This window comes from Lathyrus oleraceus, chromosome 2 (assembly GCF_024323335.1).
Source record: "Lathyrus oleraceus cultivar Zhongwan6 chromosome 2, CAAS_Psat_ZW6_1.0, whole genome shotgun sequence".
Taxonomy (NCBI): Eukaryota; Viridiplantae; Streptophyta; class Magnoliopsida; order Fabales; family Fabaceae; genus Lathyrus; species Lathyrus oleraceus.
This window is the reverse complement of record NC_066580.1, coordinates 25,251,579-25,271,741: the sequence shown is the minus strand read 5'-3', so window position 1 is coordinate 25,271,741 and position 20,163 is coordinate 25,251,579. Positions and strand designations below refer to the sequence as shown.

Below are 20,163 nucleotides of genomic sequence, written 5' to 3'. Positions count from 1 at the left end.
AAGATAAGAAAAAGAAAAAGAAGAGGAAAAGGAAGAAGAAGAAGAATTATCATCACCACTAAATCATCTAAATTTTATCATCAATCTTCATCTATCAAAGGTGGGTTCCTAGGTGGGTTTAGCTTTGGAGGGGAAAATACATGATTTCGGAATTGCATTTTGTGTGAAATTGATCTTGATGCATGTCTATCTTGTTAATATATATATATATATATATATATATATATATATATATATATATATATATATATATATATATATATATATATATATATATATATATATATATATATATATATATATATATATATATATATATATATATATATGTGTGTGTGTTTGTTTTGAAACATGATATATTGAGGTGTTGGATGTGTTATATGAGAAAATATGCTTGTTCTTCCTCTTTGCATTTTTACAGTGGTTGATCTTGTCATCCTCGTTAGGCGAGGGGATATCTCGCCAGGCGAGAGTTCCTGTTGCTGGGATGCGATGTTCTGTTATTCTCGCCATGCGAGAGGATTGTCTCTCTAGGCGAGGTCTCGCTTGAGGCTCACCAGGCCTTCCAAAGAGAGGTAGCGAATCTTTATGAATGGAGAAATTCTGATTAGTCTTGCTGGGAGCTCGTTTGAGGATTAATGTGAGGCTCGCTGAGTCTCGCAAGGCTAGAATGCTCTGTTTTTCTAAAAATGTTTTGGTTCCTTGTTTCCACCATAAAACGGGAACTATGATTCCGATTGATACGAGACTCGAAGCATTCGAAATATAATATAATGCTTTATCATTTATTAAGTAAAATCATAAATATATGTTTATTAATGTTTGACGAGAAGTGATAAACTCTTATACTTATGTTATGAACTATATCTCGTTAGACGAGTGTTCATGTTGCTAGGATGTGATGTTTTGTTATTCTCGCTAGGCAAGAGGACTGTCTCTCTAGGCGAGGTCTCGCTTGAGGCTTGCTAGGCCTTCCAAAGCGAGGTAGAGAATCTTTGTGAAGGGAGACATTTTGTTTAGTCTTATTGGGAGCTTGCTTGAGGCTCACTGGGAGGCCTGTTGAGTCTCGCTAGGCGAGAATGCTCTGTTTTGCTGAAAATGTTTTGGTTCCTTGTTTCCACCATAAAATGGGAACTGTGATTCCGATTGATACGAGACTCAAAGAATTGGAAATTTAATATAATTATGTATACTTTATTAAGTAAAATCATGCATATATGTTTATTAATTTTTGATGAGAAATGATAAACTCTTATATTTAAGTAAAATCACGCATATATGTTTATTATGTCAATTACCTTGAATGCAAATGGTTGAACTAACTATGATGAAAAGTGAGGTAAACTTAGGTTTGTAGCAAGGTGGATGAACTAGAAAGATAACTTAGGTTATGGTAAATAACTTTGGTTGTGATACTCGAATGTAAGGGGTGCCTATGTGTGCATCCATGAACGTGTAGTCGCTAGAGTTGAGTCGTCCCACCCACGAGAAAGCCAGAGGCATAAATGGGGAATAATTTCATAGTTGCGATTCAACGAGCTTGTATAGAAACATGTTATATAATATTTTCATTATGATATAAAAACATGGAATTATGAGACTAATTGCGTATTCGAGAATAACCCTTATTCGTATTTGTCCCGAGTTCGAGACTTGTATATAGTGGTAACTAGAAAAGATGAATCAGTGGGACATATGGGTGTATCTCTGTTAAGCATATTCCATATAATGGAGGCTATGAGTTTCGTTTTCCATATATAATGGATTGTATGATCCATTCAGTGAAGGCTAGGACTACTGTTATCCATATCTAGTGGAAAGGGTTTTAGTATATTCCATTCAATTGAGGTTAGGAGTGTCGTTGGCCATATATGATGGATTATATGATCCATTTAATGAAGGCTAGGAATACCATTGGCCATATCTGATAGATTAACTATCACCACACACTGGAGGCTAAGAGTACTGATGGCCATATTCGATAGATATTTATTCTACACAGTGGAGGCTGGGTACTGCCATTGGCCATATCTGGTGGTCAGTGTGTCCGTGAAATGAAGGTCTTGTATACCATTTACCATATCTAACGAATGGATTAGTAGATCTTTATGATCGGTTTGGGATAATCACCATTGTGTTACAGTTTGCATTCCCGATTAATGATTTGTTGAGTTGTGTTAACTCATGTTGTGTGTTTCAATACGGAGCGTAAATCCCCTTAAACGTTTAAGTCCTTATTCTATTATGTAAGTGTACACAAGTAGGACGAAGATGAAATACTTAATTCAAGAATCGATAAGATATCCCTTTAGAGCCAAGTGGACCCACATGATAGGGGAACTCACTGAGATTATTGTCTCACCCCATTAATGGTGTTGCTTTTCAGGTAGTTCTTTGCAGGTTACAAGCAAGGACAAGGTTTCTAGATGATGTTTGGAAGAATTTGTTATCGTGAACTTCCATTGTGGATTATATGCAATGAGGATATTGTACATATACCTTAGTTTTTGTTTAGGCACTATTGTATGTCATGTTCCATGCTTTGTATTTTATGTTACGGAGATGTATATAATGATGTCATTAGGCACTTGTGTTGCACCAGTACCAATTAATATTTCGTATAATGCATTTTCTAGATGTATACTATACGAGGTGTTACAATTGGTATCAGAGTAGGTCAATTCTCTACCCAACCTTTAAACATCATAGGTAAATCGATTCCTGCCTCATATGTGTGTTTTGCCAACATGATTTATAATGTTATGGTGTATAGTATTAGGCCAAATCAACTTAATTCTATATGCATGATAATTCGAATCATGAATGAGAGGCCACGAGGAAGTAGAAGGCCTGAAGACACTCTTGCCCAAGGTGTGGAATTTGGTTAGCATTTTGGATATCAGGAGGATCAGTGGACTCAGTTTATACGCCAACAACAACAGTTTCAATTGCAAATGCAACAACAACAAGAGTTCATGGTGCAAATGATGCAACATATGTAAATCCAAGGACAACCTTAGCCCATTTCACAAGATGTTGTAAGAGGGAGTTTTCGGGAGTTCTACCAGATGAACCCTCCTGGATTTCAGGGTGGCCTTAATCCCGTTTTAGCTCATGATTTTCTTTCTGAGATGGAAATAGTATTTCAAGTGGTACATTGCACCGAAGAAGACAAAGTTCTTTTTGCCCCGCATATGACGAAAGGCCCGACAACTAGGTGGTGGGCTAATGCTATAACCCACATGGTGACTCTAGGAACCCCAAAGGATTGGGAATAATTTAAGGCAATATTTCAAGATAATTATTTCCTGAGCGGCTTGTGAATACAGAAGGAGTTCGAGTTTCAACTACTTTGTCAGGGTAATATGTATGTGGCAGAGTATGCCGAAAGGTTTGAAGAAATGGTTGCTTACTCTAGACAAGTTGCCTATGCACCAGATGAAAAATGGAAGATAGACCAATTTATGTTCAGTCTTAGAGGAGAAATTGAGCATAATGTAGCCCAACGGGAGTTCGGTACTTATGCAGAATTGTCAAGGAAATGTTACATTGTCGAGTATAATTTGAAGAAGATTCATATAGAAAGAGAGCAAGCCAACCCACTTCAGATAAATTCTAGTAAAGTTGTTTACCATTTGAAACTAAGAGGAGTGACATCCAAAGGGAAGCAAGTCCAAAGTGTTGGATCAATGTCACCCCAACAATGTAACATTTGTAATAAGTTTCATTTTGGAAAATACAAAATGGGAGCATGGAGATGCTATTGTTGCAAGAAGAAAGGCCACACGACAAGAGATTGCCCTAACCTAAAGGCTAAACAATATTCTGAGTAATAGATATATCTACACCTTGAACACCAGAGATGCATGAGATAGCGGAATCTTGATAGCAACAAGTATGCATGCTTGATTGTCACTTCATTATTGGGATTATATGGTATCACCTTTATTTGTTCGAGATGTCATGTTATGAGTTTTTAAGATTTTGGGTGTGTGGCAAGTAACCAAGAGTTTTGGTACGAAACTAAGTATGGATCGTGAAAAGGACTATATCGCGTGAACTTATAAGTAGGTGGCAAGAATTGTCAGCTGCAAGTCATTTAGACTCGTAACCTCCACATGATGAATTTTATATTGGATATTTGGTTCGAAAGAGAATCCAAGTCAGTAAGTGCATGGGAATGTCAAGGTCCATCTTGAGTGCGTATTATTAGGATGACAACAGTAAGAGTGGCTTATTGAAACTCATATTGTTGTTTATCTTCCTAAGTATTGTTGGACTATATGATCACGGAGTAGGACATTCACACCTTGTTGGAACTAAGTGCATCCCGAATCTCATTTGATGTACCTTTGTGGATGTGCGAGTTTGAGAAGGGAGTTGCAAGTAAATGCAAGTCGGATGGTGATCTCGACGAGATCAGTTAAGTATCCTACTAATGTGTCGATAAGGTATGAGTGGATAGTCGTAGTATGACATCTGGTTAGTTTACTTAGATACACGACCTCAGAGGTAGACCCCCATGAGAGTGGTACCCGATGTATACAATGCTACCATACCTCATCGGCAGGATTCATAAGTTATATTTCCAGGAGATAGTGGGAATGAGATATTCCTAAAGATAATCATGTAACCCAGATTGTATATTTGTAAGAACGCGAGCTAGAATTCCCATGAGATAGTGCAAGACAATTGAAGTGAATAATTATGATTAGGAAGTGTGATGTCATCTCAAGATGTGTAACTAAATTATGTGACTCTGTGAGTAGTGATAAAAGCTTACATTTGCATCCTTTATGGGTTAAACTCCCATGGAAAGTGTTGTTTCGTTGATGACTCGAAGTTCCTTCATGGTATTATTTCATCAGTGGGTTGAAGCTCCGTGAGTGGGTCAGAAACTTATAGATGACTTGAAAGGGAATATATCAATTAGAACTGGGTATTGTCAGACTAATCTTGATTGATTGCAACCAACACATGATAGTCCTGAATGTGTTACACTCTTATAGTCGATGTCGTGTGACTTATGCATATCTATATTTTGGCGGGTGTTGCTCATATTCTTAACCTTTGCGCGTCGGCAAGAAAGTTATTCTACCGGTGGATGTCGGTAAGGTTATAATACTATTTTGGGTGGTAGGCACCCTAGAGGAAATGTGTGATTTTCTATGTAGATTGTAAGCTAATCAGTAGTGCATAGGAATTCCAGGTGTTCCACGTTGTTTGAGTCAGAATAGTGAAGTGGAAAGTGATGAATGGAAGTAAAGCACTTCCACACCAAGTAGATGATATCTTATTGGGAACGTGCATGGGAAGTAAGGCATTAGGTGTGTGTGCACTTATTACATAGTGTCAAGCTAAGTTTAATAAGAAAACTAGTAGTTTGATTGTAAGACCCCTCACAATTGTTAAGGAAATTATAAGAGAAGAGTTATCGCTATCGCTCGTAGGTAAGGAATCAATGGTTAACATCACGAAGATTTGAGAGTGTTAGCTATCCAATCAGAATAAGTGAAGTGATTATGGAGTTTGGTTAACTCAGTGCAAGGAAAAGTGAGTCGCGGACTCCGGGTAAATCATTGACCAAATAAATTAAAATAGCGTACCAGGATAGGTAAATGTAAGAAGGTTGGGAGTTAATGAAAGATTGGAAATAAGAGTATGTTTAGATCAAGAAGTTTTGAGAAGTCGCGAAGGAATAAAGCTTGCCAGTGAGTAGAAGTTGAAAGAGTGAGTATGTCAGAGGATTGAACCCAAGCAAAGTCAAATTTTACCTAAGTAGGTGACATAAGAAGTGTTTCCTTTCTTTAATTGAAAGAAATTCGGGGACAAATTTCAATTAACTGGTGGGAGAATGTAATATCCCATATTCTCTTGAGTGCTCCATTCCTTGTTAGTTGGGACAGATTGAGCTCTTATATGCTATAATTGTTATCATTTGAGCCATATTGATCTCATATGTGCTCTATTTGTTGTCATTTAGGACAAATAGAGTAATTAGTGAACTCAAATGAGCTTAATTATTACTCAGTGAGACTAACCTTTATTAATTAATACAAGAAGGAGCATTTTGATAACTTTAATAATTGGCCAATTGCTTTAGTAGATAAAATATCTATACTTGAAGATATTTTACTTACTATCTTTTGATATCAACCACTCATTCTATCGCTCTTTTATAACCATTCATTTCCATATAAGATGTACCAACCCCACTTCTCCTTTCCTTTCATCAGTAAATAAAGAAAATAAACATAGAGAAGCGAAGAGAGAAAGAAAAGAGAATAAAAGGAGAAAGAAGAGGATAAGGAATAAGAATAAGAGCTTGGAAGAAGAAGAAGAATCATCATCATCACCACCAAATCATATCAATTTCATCATTAATCTTCATCTATCAAAGTTGGGTTCCTAGGTAGATTTAGCTTAGGTGGGGAAAATGCATGATTTAAGAATTAGGTTTTGTGTGATAACATGATGATGTATGAAATTGATCTTGATGCATGTCTATCTTGTTGATGTATAACTATGTTTGTGTTAAAACATGATATATTAAGGTGTTGGTATGTGCTATATGGGAAAATGTGATTGTTCATGTCTCTTTATGTTTCTACAGTGGCTGACCCTGTCATCCTCGTCAGGCGAGGGGAGAGTTCATTTTGTTGGGATGTGATGTTTTGTTATTCTCGCCAGGCGAGAGACATGTCTTTCTAGGAGAGGTCTCGCTTGAGGCTTGCCAGGCCTCACCAAGTGAGGTAGCAGATCTTTGTGAATAGAGACATTCTATTTAGTCTTGGTGGGAGCTCTCTTGAGGATTGCTGGGAGGCTCGCTATGCGATAATGCTCTGTTTTGTTGAAAATGTTTTGGTTCTGTGTTTCCACCATAAAACGGGAACCGTGATTCCAATTGATACAAGATTCAAAGTATTGGAAATATAATCTAATGCTCTATCTTTTATGAAGTTAAATCATGCATATATATTTATTGATAATTGATGAGAAATGATAAACTATTATGCTTATGCTATGAACTATATTATGAATTATCACTTACCTTGAATGCAAATGGTTGAACTAACTATGATGAAAAGTGAGATAAACATGGTTTTGTAACTAAGTGAATAAACTAGAAAGATAACTTAGGTAATGATAAATAACTTAGGTTGCGATACTCGAATGTAAGAGGTGCCTATGTGTGCATCTATAGGCAATTAGTCGCTAGAGTTGAGTTGTCCCACCCACGAGAATGTCATAGGCACATATAGGGAATGATGTCATAGTTGTGAGTCAACGAGCTTGTAATGAAACATGTTATGTTATATTGTGATTGTGATGTAAACACATGGGATTATGAGACTAATTGCGTATTCAAAAATAACCCCTATTCGTGCTTGTCCCGAGTTCGAGACTTGTATAGAATGGTAACCGATAAAGAAGAATCAGTGAGACCTATGATTTTAGCTCTATTAAGCGTGTTATACACAGTGGATGCTAGAAGTGTCGTTGGCGATAACTGACAGATTGTGTGATCCATTCAGTGGAGGCTAGGACTACCGTTGGTTATGTCTGGTGGAAAGGGTTTTAGTGCATTCCGTTCAGTGGAGGCTAGGAGTTCCATTGTCCATATCTGATGGATTATGTGATCCATTTAGTGGAGGATAGGACTACCGTTGGCCATATATGATGGATTGACTATCACTACCAAGTAGAGGCTAGGAGTACCAGTGGCCATATACGGTAGATAGTGTATTCTACACGGTGGAGGCTGGATACTTCCGTTGGCCATAACTGGTGGTCAGTGTATCAGTGCAGTGCATGTCTAGTATACCATTGGCCATATTTTACGGATGGATTAGTAGATCTTTGTGATCAGTTTGGGATAATCACCCATGTGTTACAATTTTCATTCCCGACTAGTGATTCGTTGAGTTGTGTGAACTCATCTTGTGTGTTTCCATACGGAGCATAAATTCCCTTAGATGCTTAAATCATTATTCTATTGTGTAAGTGTACACAAGTAGTTTGAAGATGAAAAGCTTAAGTCAAGAATCGATAAGAGATCCCTTTAGAGCCGGGTGGACCCATGGGATAGGGAAACTCACTGAGATTATTATCTCATCCCACTATCGTTGTTGCTTTTCAGGTAATTCTTTACAGGTTACAGACAAGGACAATGTTGCCTGATGATGTTTCAAAGACTTTGTTATCGTGATCTTCCGCTGTGGATTATGTGCAATGAGGATATTGTACATAGACCTTACTTTTTGTTTAGGCACTATTGTATGTCGTGTCATGCTTTGTATTTCACGTTATGGACGTGTATATAATAAAGGTTGTTAGGCACTTGTGTTGTATCAGTATCAATTAATATTTTGTATAATGTATAGATGTATATTATACGGGGTGTTACATGACAGCTAGCTGCACATTATTGACGATAACATATTTGCATCCTTTAATATTTCTATACTGTTTTCATAACACTTGTGCTACTCCATTACTAATAATTCGTATGCACCATTTTCAGACATGGATCCTCCAACACTTCCCATGCATCTTTGGTTGGTCATATGTTGATGACTACACTTAAGATATGCCATATGCTTGTGAATTTGTCCCACTTAGAGAGAATCCTTCGACAGAGCCCTTCATATTCTATCTTGACCGCATAACATTAGATGATATACACTTCCAACCGTAAGAGCTTCATCGTTAGACATGTCCCTTGGATGACATAGCATCTTACGTAGGATGGTTGGCTTATGGGTCACATATGATGTATCCTCATTTGCCTGAGCGAGTCAATTTCCTGTTCGAGTATATGTAGGTTATTCTAAGAGAATCCTTCGTGTCTACTCCTCCCATTATGATTCGCAGAGTTGTAGGTGCCATGTATGATGATTTCCTTAACAAAATCGTAATGGCTGAGGCACGAGGTAGGCGTCGTAGCTTCCATCAAATGGAGTCGTGCATACGACTATGCCAATGGTATTTCAGAATGTCAGATCCTTATATGACACCGAATGCAGAGGGAGAGTCAACTAGGTCACCTCATCAGGAGATATTATAGGAGGAGCAAGTTAGGGCGGATCATGATGTTGATTTGTTGTCTACATGTCATCGTATTATGGATCTTGTGCGAGAGGGTATAAACAAAGGAGAATTTTCGAAAGGCTTTTCTTAGAGGGCCATTGTAGATGTCATTATACATGAGGCAGTGAAGGAACATGGGAGTCTGACATTCGTGATACTATAATATTTGTATTAGAAATTATGGATAGTATTATCGTTTGTTACTTTGTTATTTTTAGCATATTATAGATTCATGATTGATTCATTTACATAAGTCATTTTCATCTTATTAGATAAGGGTATCGTTTAATTTATAAAAAAATTATTATGATAGTATATTTACATAAGTTTAATCAGTGTATTTTAAAAATAAAATTGCAAAATTTACTATCTATAGGGTGAATACGAAAATATATATCCGTATCTTGCTACAAAGATGCATCTCCAAAGATGCATCTCCGGACAAAATTATATTAAAATAAAGGTGTTTTGGTTAGAAATGAGTGACGTGGATATAAGGCAAATGCGGAAATACATCTCCTAATTAAGATAAAAGAGATCTTAAAATTATCCCAAAAAGTAATATATATTTTCACAGTAAAACAATATCATTAAACAAAATAAAACAAATGATTTAAATTTAAGATAAAATCTACACCGAAACATTTTTGCTTATAGCCAAAACCAAACAGAGTATATTGTTAGGCTTACAAAAATAATTCAATTATTCATTTACCAAAAACTCTGAAATAAAAAATAATCAAAAGAATGAATCTCATAACTTAAATCCTAGAAGGAATGAAAGGAGTGTTGTTCTGTAAATAAGCACTTGCAGCAGCAACTCCACTTCCAAGCTTTACTGGATAACCTACATCTTTCAGTGTCATCTCCACACCAGCAAGACATCCCAAAAGTTGCAACTGCAAATATCATATATCAAATAGTTATTAGACCAAAGGTAGCAACTTTACTAATTTAATAAATATATGACAATTTCGTCCAACTCAAATGATAGCTATGCAAAAATATTAGATGCAATTCAATTGATAGTTGTGTAAGAATATCATATGCAGATACGCATGTGAGATCTTAATCATAGATCTCTATACCGAATTTTTTTTAAACATTGTTTTTATTATACCAAACAATATATGTGATGATGGTGTTTGAAATATAAAAAGTTTACCTCATTCAAATGGCCAATATGTCCAATTCTAAAAACTTTTCCAGCAACTTTGTTTAATCCAACTCCTAAGCTTAGATTGTATTTCTTCCAAGCCTTAATAACTATTTCACCACTATCAATGTTAGGAGGAACCACAACAGCAGTCACACTAGCACTATAACACTCCTCCTTCTGGCAGCAATTCTTCAATCCCCATGCCTCAACTGCAAGCCTGCATTTAATAGATAACATTTTCAAAACTTCAAAAAATCCGTCTTCAAAATATATTTCCTCTGGTCCTAAATATAAGACACACTTGCGTCAGATAGCATGTCCTAAACATAAAAGACATTTGCGTCAACAAAAACTAATGTTTGCATCTGGTCCTGGTCCGTCAGATACCAGATGCATATATATTTGTTGACGGAATTATCTTTTATGTATATGTTTCGGACTGAAAATTACCTGGTTGCTTTGGCTAAGCGATTGTGCCTTAAAATCACATTTTCGTATCCTTCCTCAAAGATCAAGTCAAGGGCTGCCCTTAAACCATAGAGCAGATGAATGGAAGGAGTGTATGGCCAATAAGTTTCCGACTTGTAGCATTTCAAATAACCATTCCAATTAAAGAAAGCTCTAAGTGACTTAGCCGATTTCGAAGCCTCGATAGCTTTAGGACCTGCACAAACAATTCCCATTCCAGTCGGAAGAGAAAGGGCTTTCTGCGAGCTAGTCACAACCACATCCACTCCCCATTCGTCCATCCGAAAATCGAGAGCACCGATGGAAGAAACAGCATCCACAATAACAAGTGCTGGGTGGTTGAATTCATCAAGAATCTTTCTCACTTTGGTTAAGTCATTTGTGACTCCAGTTGTCGTCTCGTTGTGAACAATGCAAAGCGCTTTTATTGTATGCGTTTTATCAGAAGCAATTTTTGATGCCAGAATATCAAGATCAGCACCTTGACCCCATTCACTTTCCACAACATCAACATTAAAGTTCAGCTGTTTTTGTTGCTCAATCCAAAGAAAACTGAATTGACCAATCAAAAAAGATACGATACGATCCCCGGGTGAACACGTATTCGTCAGCGCACTCTCCCACGCACCAGTTCCTGAAACATACATCGTATAAGTTATTTTCATAATTTCTCACAAACAAACAGACTCAGACTCCTGAGTCCTTGGGAAGAACTCAGGAGTCTGAGTCTGTAACAATATAGAGATTAAGAAACAATTTGACAAAACTAAATATACAATACCAGTTGTGGGAATGAGAAATGGAATTCCTGAAGTAGTTTTGAAAATTTTCTTGATATCATCAAGTAAAGTTTTTGTCAATGCTGTTATCACCGGAGAACGATGATTCTCATTGTTTCGGTTCATTGCGCGAATAACTTCTTCAGGAATGTTGGTAGGACCAGGAACAAAGAGATGGTTTCTCCCATGTCCATAAAAATGACCCATCTTACTTTCTTTCTCTGCTTCAAATCTCAATCTTCAAACTCTCCTGCATAAAAAAATTCCATTGAAAACAAGTAAGTTTTAAAAGATACTCGCGCAGCAGTAGTGTCAGGGTTTTCACTGTCACGTGCTGGAATATTGATATTTTTGTGGCAGCAGCCGTCAACAACCCTAAAAAATAAGCATGGAAGAAAAGAAAGGGACATACCAAACTTAGCCTAAGTAAGGCTTCTCTTAATGTGATTGATGATTTGTGTGAAAAGGGGAAGTGTATTTATAATTTGGTTTAAAGAGATATGTAACGTGATTTATTGGAATAGAAACTCAATTATAGTATTTTCATAATCTCATGATCAAGAGATATATATGATCCAGTCTCATCATACGTGGATAAAGATATGTATTCTGAAAAATGCTTCATTTATAGAATTTTGAATTGCGATTAGTTTATTTCATTTGTTGTCAAATTTATAATTGGAATATGAGTCAGCCAATTAATTGAAATATTTTATGAGAAAAAACAATATGTATATAGATGGAGTGTATCGTCAAATCATATTTTATGGATGAATGTACATAATCTTTAATCTTATAATTTATGGAAGAGAATTCTAATTTGAATTAGTTTTAAAGCAAAAACTCTAGATCCAAAGATAAAATTTACTATTTTGTTTGGTTTGGTTTTAACAAACAAAAAGTTTTTAAATAATTAAATTTAATTAATAAATTATATTTAAAAAATTAAATATCAAGTGAAGTAAATTAATGTAATACATCATTTTATTATTAAAAAAAGTACGATTTTGAAAATTTAATTAAAAAATGTTAAGTGTGATTTTCACACAATGACATTCAAGTACAGTTTTGTGCAGGTTTTTAATTTTTTTTAGATTGATTTGCTGGTTTTAATTTGGATTAGTTTAAAACTTTGTTTGTTTCACATTTTTTTAATTGATTTTTATAATATTGTATTTTTTTTGTTTTCAGTTATTTTAGAAGTATTTTTTTTAAAGTTCAAATGAAAAAATTGGTTGAAATAGTTTTTTTATACCATTTTTTTAATATTTTACCTTTTTCTATAATTTTTTTAAAATATCAAAATTTTAAAAATTATTTAAATTTGAAACTATTTTGAATAACTTTTTATAAATTCCTTTTAGATATTTATTTATTTAAAATTATATGATTTTGATGATTTTTTTATTTTTTAATAATGCATATTTATGTTATGGAAGGTCAAATTTTGTCTTTTAATTTTTAAAAATGAATTTAAAATAATGTTTGCGATTTTGAATTTTTTTTCTCGCAATTTTTAAAAAAAGAAGAAGAAGAAAAACCATTTTTTAAAACTAAAATAATGATGCTCTAAATTTGAACATACCAAAATCTAGTTCAAATATGTTAAATTGTTTTAATTAAATTTTGTTTTATTAACAAAATTTTGTGTTATCATATCTATTTATTTTAGAACTTAGAGAATTAACTCCAAAATAAAATATATATTTTCCATTTTTTAATTTAAACAAAAATCTATTTATTTGGATTTACTAATCAATAGGTGTATTAGTTTGTATATAATATAGATATATTAACTCTCCAATATATTATTTGGTCCATCAAGAAGAAGAAGTTTTTGAGGTAATGTATATGCATTAGTTTCGGTTGATGATTTTTTAAGATATTTTTGGACATTCTCTTTAGTGCAGAAAAGTGATGCATTCAAGGCGTTCAAGAAGTATGTAAAGCAAATTCAAAATGAGAAATCACTACAAGTTTCCTCCATAAGAAGCGATCATGGTGGTGAGTTCCAAAATGCTTCTTTTGAAGAGTTTTGTGAAGAACATGGAATCTTTCATAATTTTTCAGCACCAAGAACCCCTCAACAAAATGGAGTGGTGGAAAGAAAGAATATGTTTCTAGTAGAACTTGTAAGAACGATACTTAGTGATTCAAATCTTCCAAAATACTTTTGGACCGATGCGGCAAGCACGATATGCTATGTAAGTAATAGAGTTATTATAAGACCTATTTTGAAAAAGACCCCTTAGGAACTCTTCAAGGGAAGAAAACCAAACATTGCTCATTTTCATACATTTGAATGTAAATGCTTTGTCTTAAACAACGACAAAGATAATCTCGGTAAGTTTGATGAACAATCCGATGAAGGTATTTTTCTATGCTATTCTCTTACTAGTAAAGCATATATGATATATAATAAAAGAACTTTAACTATTGAAGAATCTATGCATGTTTTCTTTGATGAAACTAACCTTTCTAAGGAGGATATTGTTTTGGGTGATGATGATGATGATTTTGTAGAAGTACCTAAGGAAGATACTTCCAAAGTCAACAATGATAATCAATTGGGACACCAAGAAGAACCGATTCAATAAGTTAATGATCTACCTGAGGAATGGAGAACCCATTGGGATCATCCAATTGATAAAGTCATTGATGATATAAGTCAAGACATTATAACAAGATTAAATCTCAAAGATACATGCTTGAATATGGCGTTTGTATCACAAATATAACCTTCCAAGATTGATGAAACCTTAGAAAACGATCAAGGATACTTGCAATGCAAGAAGAGTTAAACCAATTTGAAAGGAATCAAGTTTGGGAACTTGTTCCTAGGCCAAGTGGTGAACACATCATAGGTACCAGATGGGTATTTAAGAACAAGCTTGATGGGAATGGCATAATTGTTCGAAACAAAGCAAGGTTGGTGGCTCAAGGGTACAATCAAGAAGAAGGGATCGACTTTGAAGAAATATCTCCCCCGGTTGCAAGGTTAGAAGCTATGTGTTTATTACTTGCTTATGTGTGTTCATTACATTTTCAGTTATACCAAATGGATGTCAAGAATGCCTTCTTGAATGACTACATCAATGAAGAATTCTATGCCAAACAACCTCCCGGTTTTGAAGACTTCAAGAATCCTTCACATATCTTCAAATTGAAGAAAGCTCTTTATGACTTAAAGCAAGCACCAAGAGCATGGTATGATCGACTTAGCAACTTTCTTTGTGAAAGAGGATTTGAAAAAGGTAAAGTTGACAAGACCTTGTTTATTAAGAAAATAAAAGGTAACACTTTATTGGTTCAAGTCTATGTTGACGACATCATATCTGGTTCAACAAACAAAGATCTCTGTGAAGAATTTTCATTGATGATTCAAGGAGAATTCGAGATGTCTATGGTGGGTAAGATGAAGTATTTTCTTGGACTTCAAATTAAGAAACTAAAGAATGACATCTTCATTAACCAATCCAAGTACTGCAAAGAGTTGTTGAAAAGATTCGACATGGATAATTGCAAAGCAATGACTACTCCAATGGAATCTGAATCTTATGTTGATCAAGATGAATATGGTATTTCAATTGATATCACAAAGTATCGAGGTATGATTGGTTAATTATTATATTTGACGGCAAGTCGTCCTGACATAATGTTTAATGTTTGTCTTTGTGTGCAGTTTCAAGCTAATCCAAAGGAATAACATCTTTCCTCCGTGAAGAGAATTATGAAGTATCTCAAAGGAACAACGAACATCGACTTATGGTATCCTAAAGGTAGTATATGTAACTTGCTTGGTTATTCTGACTCAGATTATGCAGGTTGTAAAACAGATCAAAAAAGCACAAGCGGGTCATGTCATATTCTAGGAAATGCTCTTGTATCGTGGTTCTGCAAAAAGCAAGCATGTGTGGTTCTTAGTTCAGCTGAAGCATAATACATTGCTGCAAGAAGTTGTTGCACTCAAATACTTTGGCTAAAACAACAACTTAGCGACTACGGCGTGAACCTTGGATGCATTCCGCTAAAGTGTGACAATACAAGTTCCATAAACATAACAAAAAAATCCAGTCATGCACTCAAGGACAAAACATATTGACATTCAACATCATTTTCCCCGTGATCATGTTCTTAAAGGCGATATTGAAGTTACATTTATGGATACTCATAATCAACTCGCGGATATATTCACAAAGTCGCTTGCAAAATAACCATTTTACAAAATTTAAATGGAACTTGGCATATTATATGAGTTCGATGTATGATTCTTCAAAATATTCATCGATAATCGGTTAAAACCCACCAAGGTATATACAAACTTTTATATCTATTTTTATTCACAATTTCATTTTGTGAAATATTTATAAGTTTGATGAAAATTCAATTTTTTATGATACCTTTGTGACATGTATGCATGATATAAAGTTGCTAAATACTATATGCTAACTGTCGCATCTCAAAAAACGTGATCCTTCGTGAGGCGCTCGCACGCTCGCGGAAAAGATGTTCGAACAAAGTCTTCACCGAACTTTATTTATTCCAAAGGAGAAAAGGGAAAATATCGATAAAACCCATGAAAAACAACAGAAAGAAAATGGTCGTCGCAACCAAATTTGGGTTCGGGAGTCGGTTACGCAAGGGGAAGGTATTAGCACCCCTCACGTCCGTTGTACTCAATGGGAACCACTTAGTTAAATTTATGATAGAGTGTTAGCTAATGTTAAATGTTTCTTATACTTACTGAGCAATAAAAAGAAAGGAAGAAAAGAAACACTTATGGTTTTTTAATATTAATGTGCCTGACAAGATTTCGCAATCCTGCTCCTACGTATCTTCAGGTGCTATGAAGAACTCAAGGCATACGTAGTTCTACCCAAAGAGAACTACTGGATGGGTTGATTTTAAAGAGAGTGATGCTTGGATCATATTTGAGCGATTAAACCTTTACTTGTTGCTCGCTCTTGGAGGCTGAAGTCTTTGTTTGTTTCACATCAAAATGGATGTTGCATACTCTTTTCTGAAAATGTTTTCGTGGTCGCGCAAGGGCGGAAAACAAGTTTGATTGGTTTGAGTGTTTTGTTTGGATGATGATTACTCGAATGACCGAGTAAGGTTACTCATATCTAAGTACTCGAGAAGAGGAATAGAAGACTCTAGACCATCTCCTTTTTCATCCTTAATTGCAAAAGGATTTAAATAAGCTTAATGTATTTTGGACGAACGACAAATACTCGAATGACCGAGTAAGGCTACACATATCCAAGTACTCGGGGAAGCTAATGGTAGGCTCCATACCACCTCCTTTTTCGTCCAAGTTTATTACGAAAATGAGTTTGACTTAAGTTTGATTATGAAAAGAGTTTGGATGTGTCGGGGGCTAGAAATTTTCTTAACAGATGACAATTGATCGAATGACCGAGTAAGGCTACCCGTATCCAAGTAATTGAGGAGAGGAATCGAAGGCTCGAGACCATCCCCCTTTTCGTCTTGAATGAAATGTTGTTTAATTGCGATTGAGTGTTTTGAATTGATTTGGAAAAGGCGCACTCGATATTGATCGAGGTTTGTATATTTGCGATTGAATCGAAAATGAATGGAATGATCTGAATGCTTTTTGAAAATGACTGAGAGATGGATAACGTAAATGGTTCTAATTTTGTGAAAATTGTTCAACGTTGGATCAAGTATTTGTTTTTGCTCTTTCCTAAAAATGGTTGATTTTAATCTTATAATTAACAATCAACTGATACAGTAAAGTAAATGAAAGTAGTAAATTTATTACATATTTTGGGGATGGGGGTACAATTTATCAAATGGGAATACAACATAATAATTAAATCATACAAGCTGTAAAAGACAATTGTAAAATAAAGAATCTCGCTGTAAGAAGGTCCAAGAGAAAGCCAAGAGACTCAAAATGAAATCAGAAATTTGAACTACATAATTTAGAGTTATGTTAGGAAGTCGTAAGGCGATTCATGTAGGAATCACCCTATTTGAGGTAAGTCAACAAAACTTTATGCGCTAAAGCAATTTCTGAAGTTAAACTGAATTTTTAACTCTGAAATTGCAAGGCATCTGTGAAAAATCGATCGGACAAATAAATCAATTTTTTAAAACAATTTTTAATTAAAAAATTTTTAATTAATAATAACAAAATAATAATAAACAATAAAGATGATAATGATAGTAAAAAATATATATCAATAATAATACTTAGTGTTAATAATAATTAACTAATTAAATATAATCACATCAAATTATAATAATATCAATGGCAATAAATAATAATAATAATAATAATAATAAACAATAAAAATAATATAAGTAAATAATAATACTATTAAGTAATATAAAAAACAATCAATAATTTTATTTTAACAATAGTAATCCACAAAAATAATGAAAATAATAATAATAATAATAATAATATTATTTGTTAGTAATATCATAAATAATTAGTAATAATGATGATGATAATAATAATAATAATAATCATAATGATAATAATATTAATAGATAAATAATAAAATAAATATTAAATAAATAAATAAAACAAAAGGGAGGAATGGGACGGTGGTGAGGTCCGTGCCTATATTTCTGTTTGCAGCGTCACAGTGGTTGGAGAGGGAGGTTAATTAAGTTGTTATGAGGTGATGGTGGTGTTAATGGAAGAAATCGCCGCGGAAATGAGAAGACGGTGGGTGGAACTGTGGGTTAAAGAATGGAGAGGTTATGGGTGGGTGGTTGAGAAGGCGGAAAAGGATATCATGATGATGATGGCGGTGTGGCGGAGCAAAAGAGAAGAGGAAGATGGAGTGTGCCACAGTTGTTTATGTGAAGGAATAAATGTGCTGGTTAAGGTGAAGAGGAAAACTAGAGTTTTTGGTGATGTATTTTCTTTGCTTTTTTTCCTCAGAAAAGCTGATAGTGATTTGATCAAAAGTAAGAGAGGAAGTTTAAAAAAGAAAAAAGAAGAAAAGTTAACGTGGCCCTCTACTCTCCTTTCAATATGCACCACGTGGCAATCGATTTGTGGGCGAGGAGAAGATATTAATTCTAAAAGGCTGTGTTTGGATCTAATGGTTTGTAGAAAGAAAAAGTTTTTCTTCAGCCCAAGATTTTGACACGTGGCCTTTTATGAATGAAGGAAAAGATATACGTTTTTCTAGACTTTCTCTCTTAATTTTAAACGAACTTAAAAACTAAAAATTTGATAATTAAAAACCAAAACAACAACACAAAATAAAATCACGGAAAATTCTATTTAATTCCAAAGATCATTTTGGTAAAAAAACAAAAATAACCGGATAAAAAATGAATAAAATTGGGCGCAAAAATGCTTGGAAAAACAAACAAACTGATTGTACCAAAATTATCAGCGCAAAATAAACTTCTCGAAAACATACAGGTTTTGATCAAATTTTAAAATACAAAATGACTGGTTAAAAGGCTCAGGCAGGAAAAAATGCGACTGAAAAAGTAGTCGAAAAATTAAAATGAGCACACCAGGTTAAACTATGTAGAACGTAGATTAATAAAATTGACGTATGTGAACTCTGTAACACCTCGAAATTTGCCCTCCTCTCTTGGGACTAGCATTAACATATTTGCATTTCATTTTAGGACATTAGGCATTTCATGTTGCATATCATGTGGTTACATTGTGCAAGCCATTCTCCCAAGTCTTGATCAGGAGATGAGGAAGTCAAGTGCAAGCCTAGGGTTTATTGACTGATCATGGCCATCTGAGGATTGGGCTGTGAATTAGGGTTTTATGATTCTCAAGGATGTTGGTCTTCATCTTGATTACGATAATACATCATCATCAAGTGTTGGAGCATATTTCTTGAGATTAGGGTTTTGACCACTGGTCAACCTTAATCATCTGCATTGGGCCAATCAGGGCATAATCAGGAGATGGGGGCTATGATGTATATGAGGATCATAATGTGATTATATTGAGCTCATGGATGCTAGGGTTTCATGGTTGAGCCATTTCATCAGGAGTTTGGGGATCAATTTGATCAGTGCGTAGCCAAATTCATCTATCAGTCAGAAAAGTCAACTGTGCCTGGATTGATGGATTTGGAGGAGAGAGAGGGCAAGAGATACTCCATTCATGTTCAAACAAGTCTCATTTGACATTTCAAATACTCACATTGGAGGATTTGAGGTCATAGCAAAGGTTTCCAAAAGGAAAAATGACCTATGGTTTCAAGTTTCCAAAAGGATGGCCAGTTTTTGGAGCGACTTCAACCCAATTTTCCCCCATCAAAAAAGCTTCAAATGGAATTTTGTTGAACATGAAAGTTGTAGATCTTTCTCTCCCATTTTCAAAAAGTCCAAGATCGTGAGAATCGGATGAACGGTTGAGGAGATATGGTCAAATTACCACCGGGCGTGCATGGCAAAATTTTCCATGTATCGATGCACACGAGTTATGTGTCGATGCACACTGTTAAAAAGTGCCTTGTATCGATACAAACAAGTTATGTATCGATGCATACTGTTAAAAAGTGCCTTGTATTGATACAAACAAGTTATGTATCGATGCACACTGTTAAAAAGTGCCTTGTATTGATACAAACAAGTTATGTATCGATGCACACTGTTAAAAAGTGTTATGTATCAATACATAACTCTATTTTGAGCTCTCATACA

At 34.7% G+C, this 20,163-nt stretch overlaps 2 protein-coding genes across 4 annotated transcripts; one reads left to right on the top strand and one right to left on the bottom strand.

Annotated features, from left to right (window-relative positions):
- Positions 1-3,068: 3,068 nt before the first annotated feature.
- Positions 3,069-3,833, top strand: LOC127121721 (uncharacterized). Its single transcript, XM_051052167.1, has 2 exons — positions 3,069-3,245; positions 3,330-3,833. Exons 1-2 carry the CDS (start codon positions 3,069-3,071, stop codon positions 3,831-3,833), a joined length of 681 nt encoding a protein of 226 aa, XP_050908124.1.
- Positions 3,834-9,680: 5,847 nt separating this feature from the next.
- On the bottom strand, positions 9,681-12,077 carry LOC127117826 (serine--glyoxylate aminotransferase). 3 transcript variants are annotated; one of them, XM_051047938.1, is made up of 5 exons: positions 11,909-12,077; positions 11,499-11,746; positions 10,700-11,351; positions 10,256-10,466; positions 9,681-9,989 (listed from the first exon to the last, which is right to left on the bottom strand). In XM_051047938.1, exons 2-5 carry the CDS (start codon positions 11,701-11,703, stop codon positions 9,852-9,854), a joined length of 1,206 nt encoding a protein of 401 aa, XP_050903895.1. In that variant the 5' UTR covers positions 11,704-11,746; positions 11,909-12,077; the 3' UTR covers positions 9,681-9,851. The 3 variants fall into 3 exon arrangements, with proteins under 3 accessions (XP_050903895.1, XP_050903896.1, XP_050903897.1); XM_051047939.1 differs by having other exon boundaries at positions 11,905-12,072; XM_051047940.1 differs by lacking the exon at positions 11,909-12,077 and having other exon boundaries at positions 11,499-11,892.
- Between the last annotated feature and the right edge of the window lie 8,086 nt (positions 12,078-20,163).

Coding starts and splice junctions, on each gene's coding strand:
- LOC127121721 (XM_051052167.1), top strand. CDS start 3,069: ATGAACCCTCCTGGATTTCAGGGTGGCCTTAATCCCGTTTTAGCTCAT. Junction 3,246..3,329: donor CTAATGCTATAACCCACATG/GTGACTCTAGGA, acceptor TTGTGAATACAG/AAGGAGTTCGAGTTTCAACT.
- LOC127117826 (XM_051047938.1), bottom strand. CDS start 11,703: ATGGGTCATTTTTATGGACATGGGAGAAACCATCTCTTTGTTCCTGGT. Junction 10,467..10,699: donor CGCTTAGCCAAAGCAACCAG/GTAATTTTCAGT, acceptor TATTAAATGCAG/GCTTGCAGTTGAGGCATGGG. Junction 9,990..10,255: donor ATATTGGCCATTTGAATGAG/GTAAACTTTTTA, acceptor TGATATTTGCAG/TTGCAACTTTTGGGATGTCT.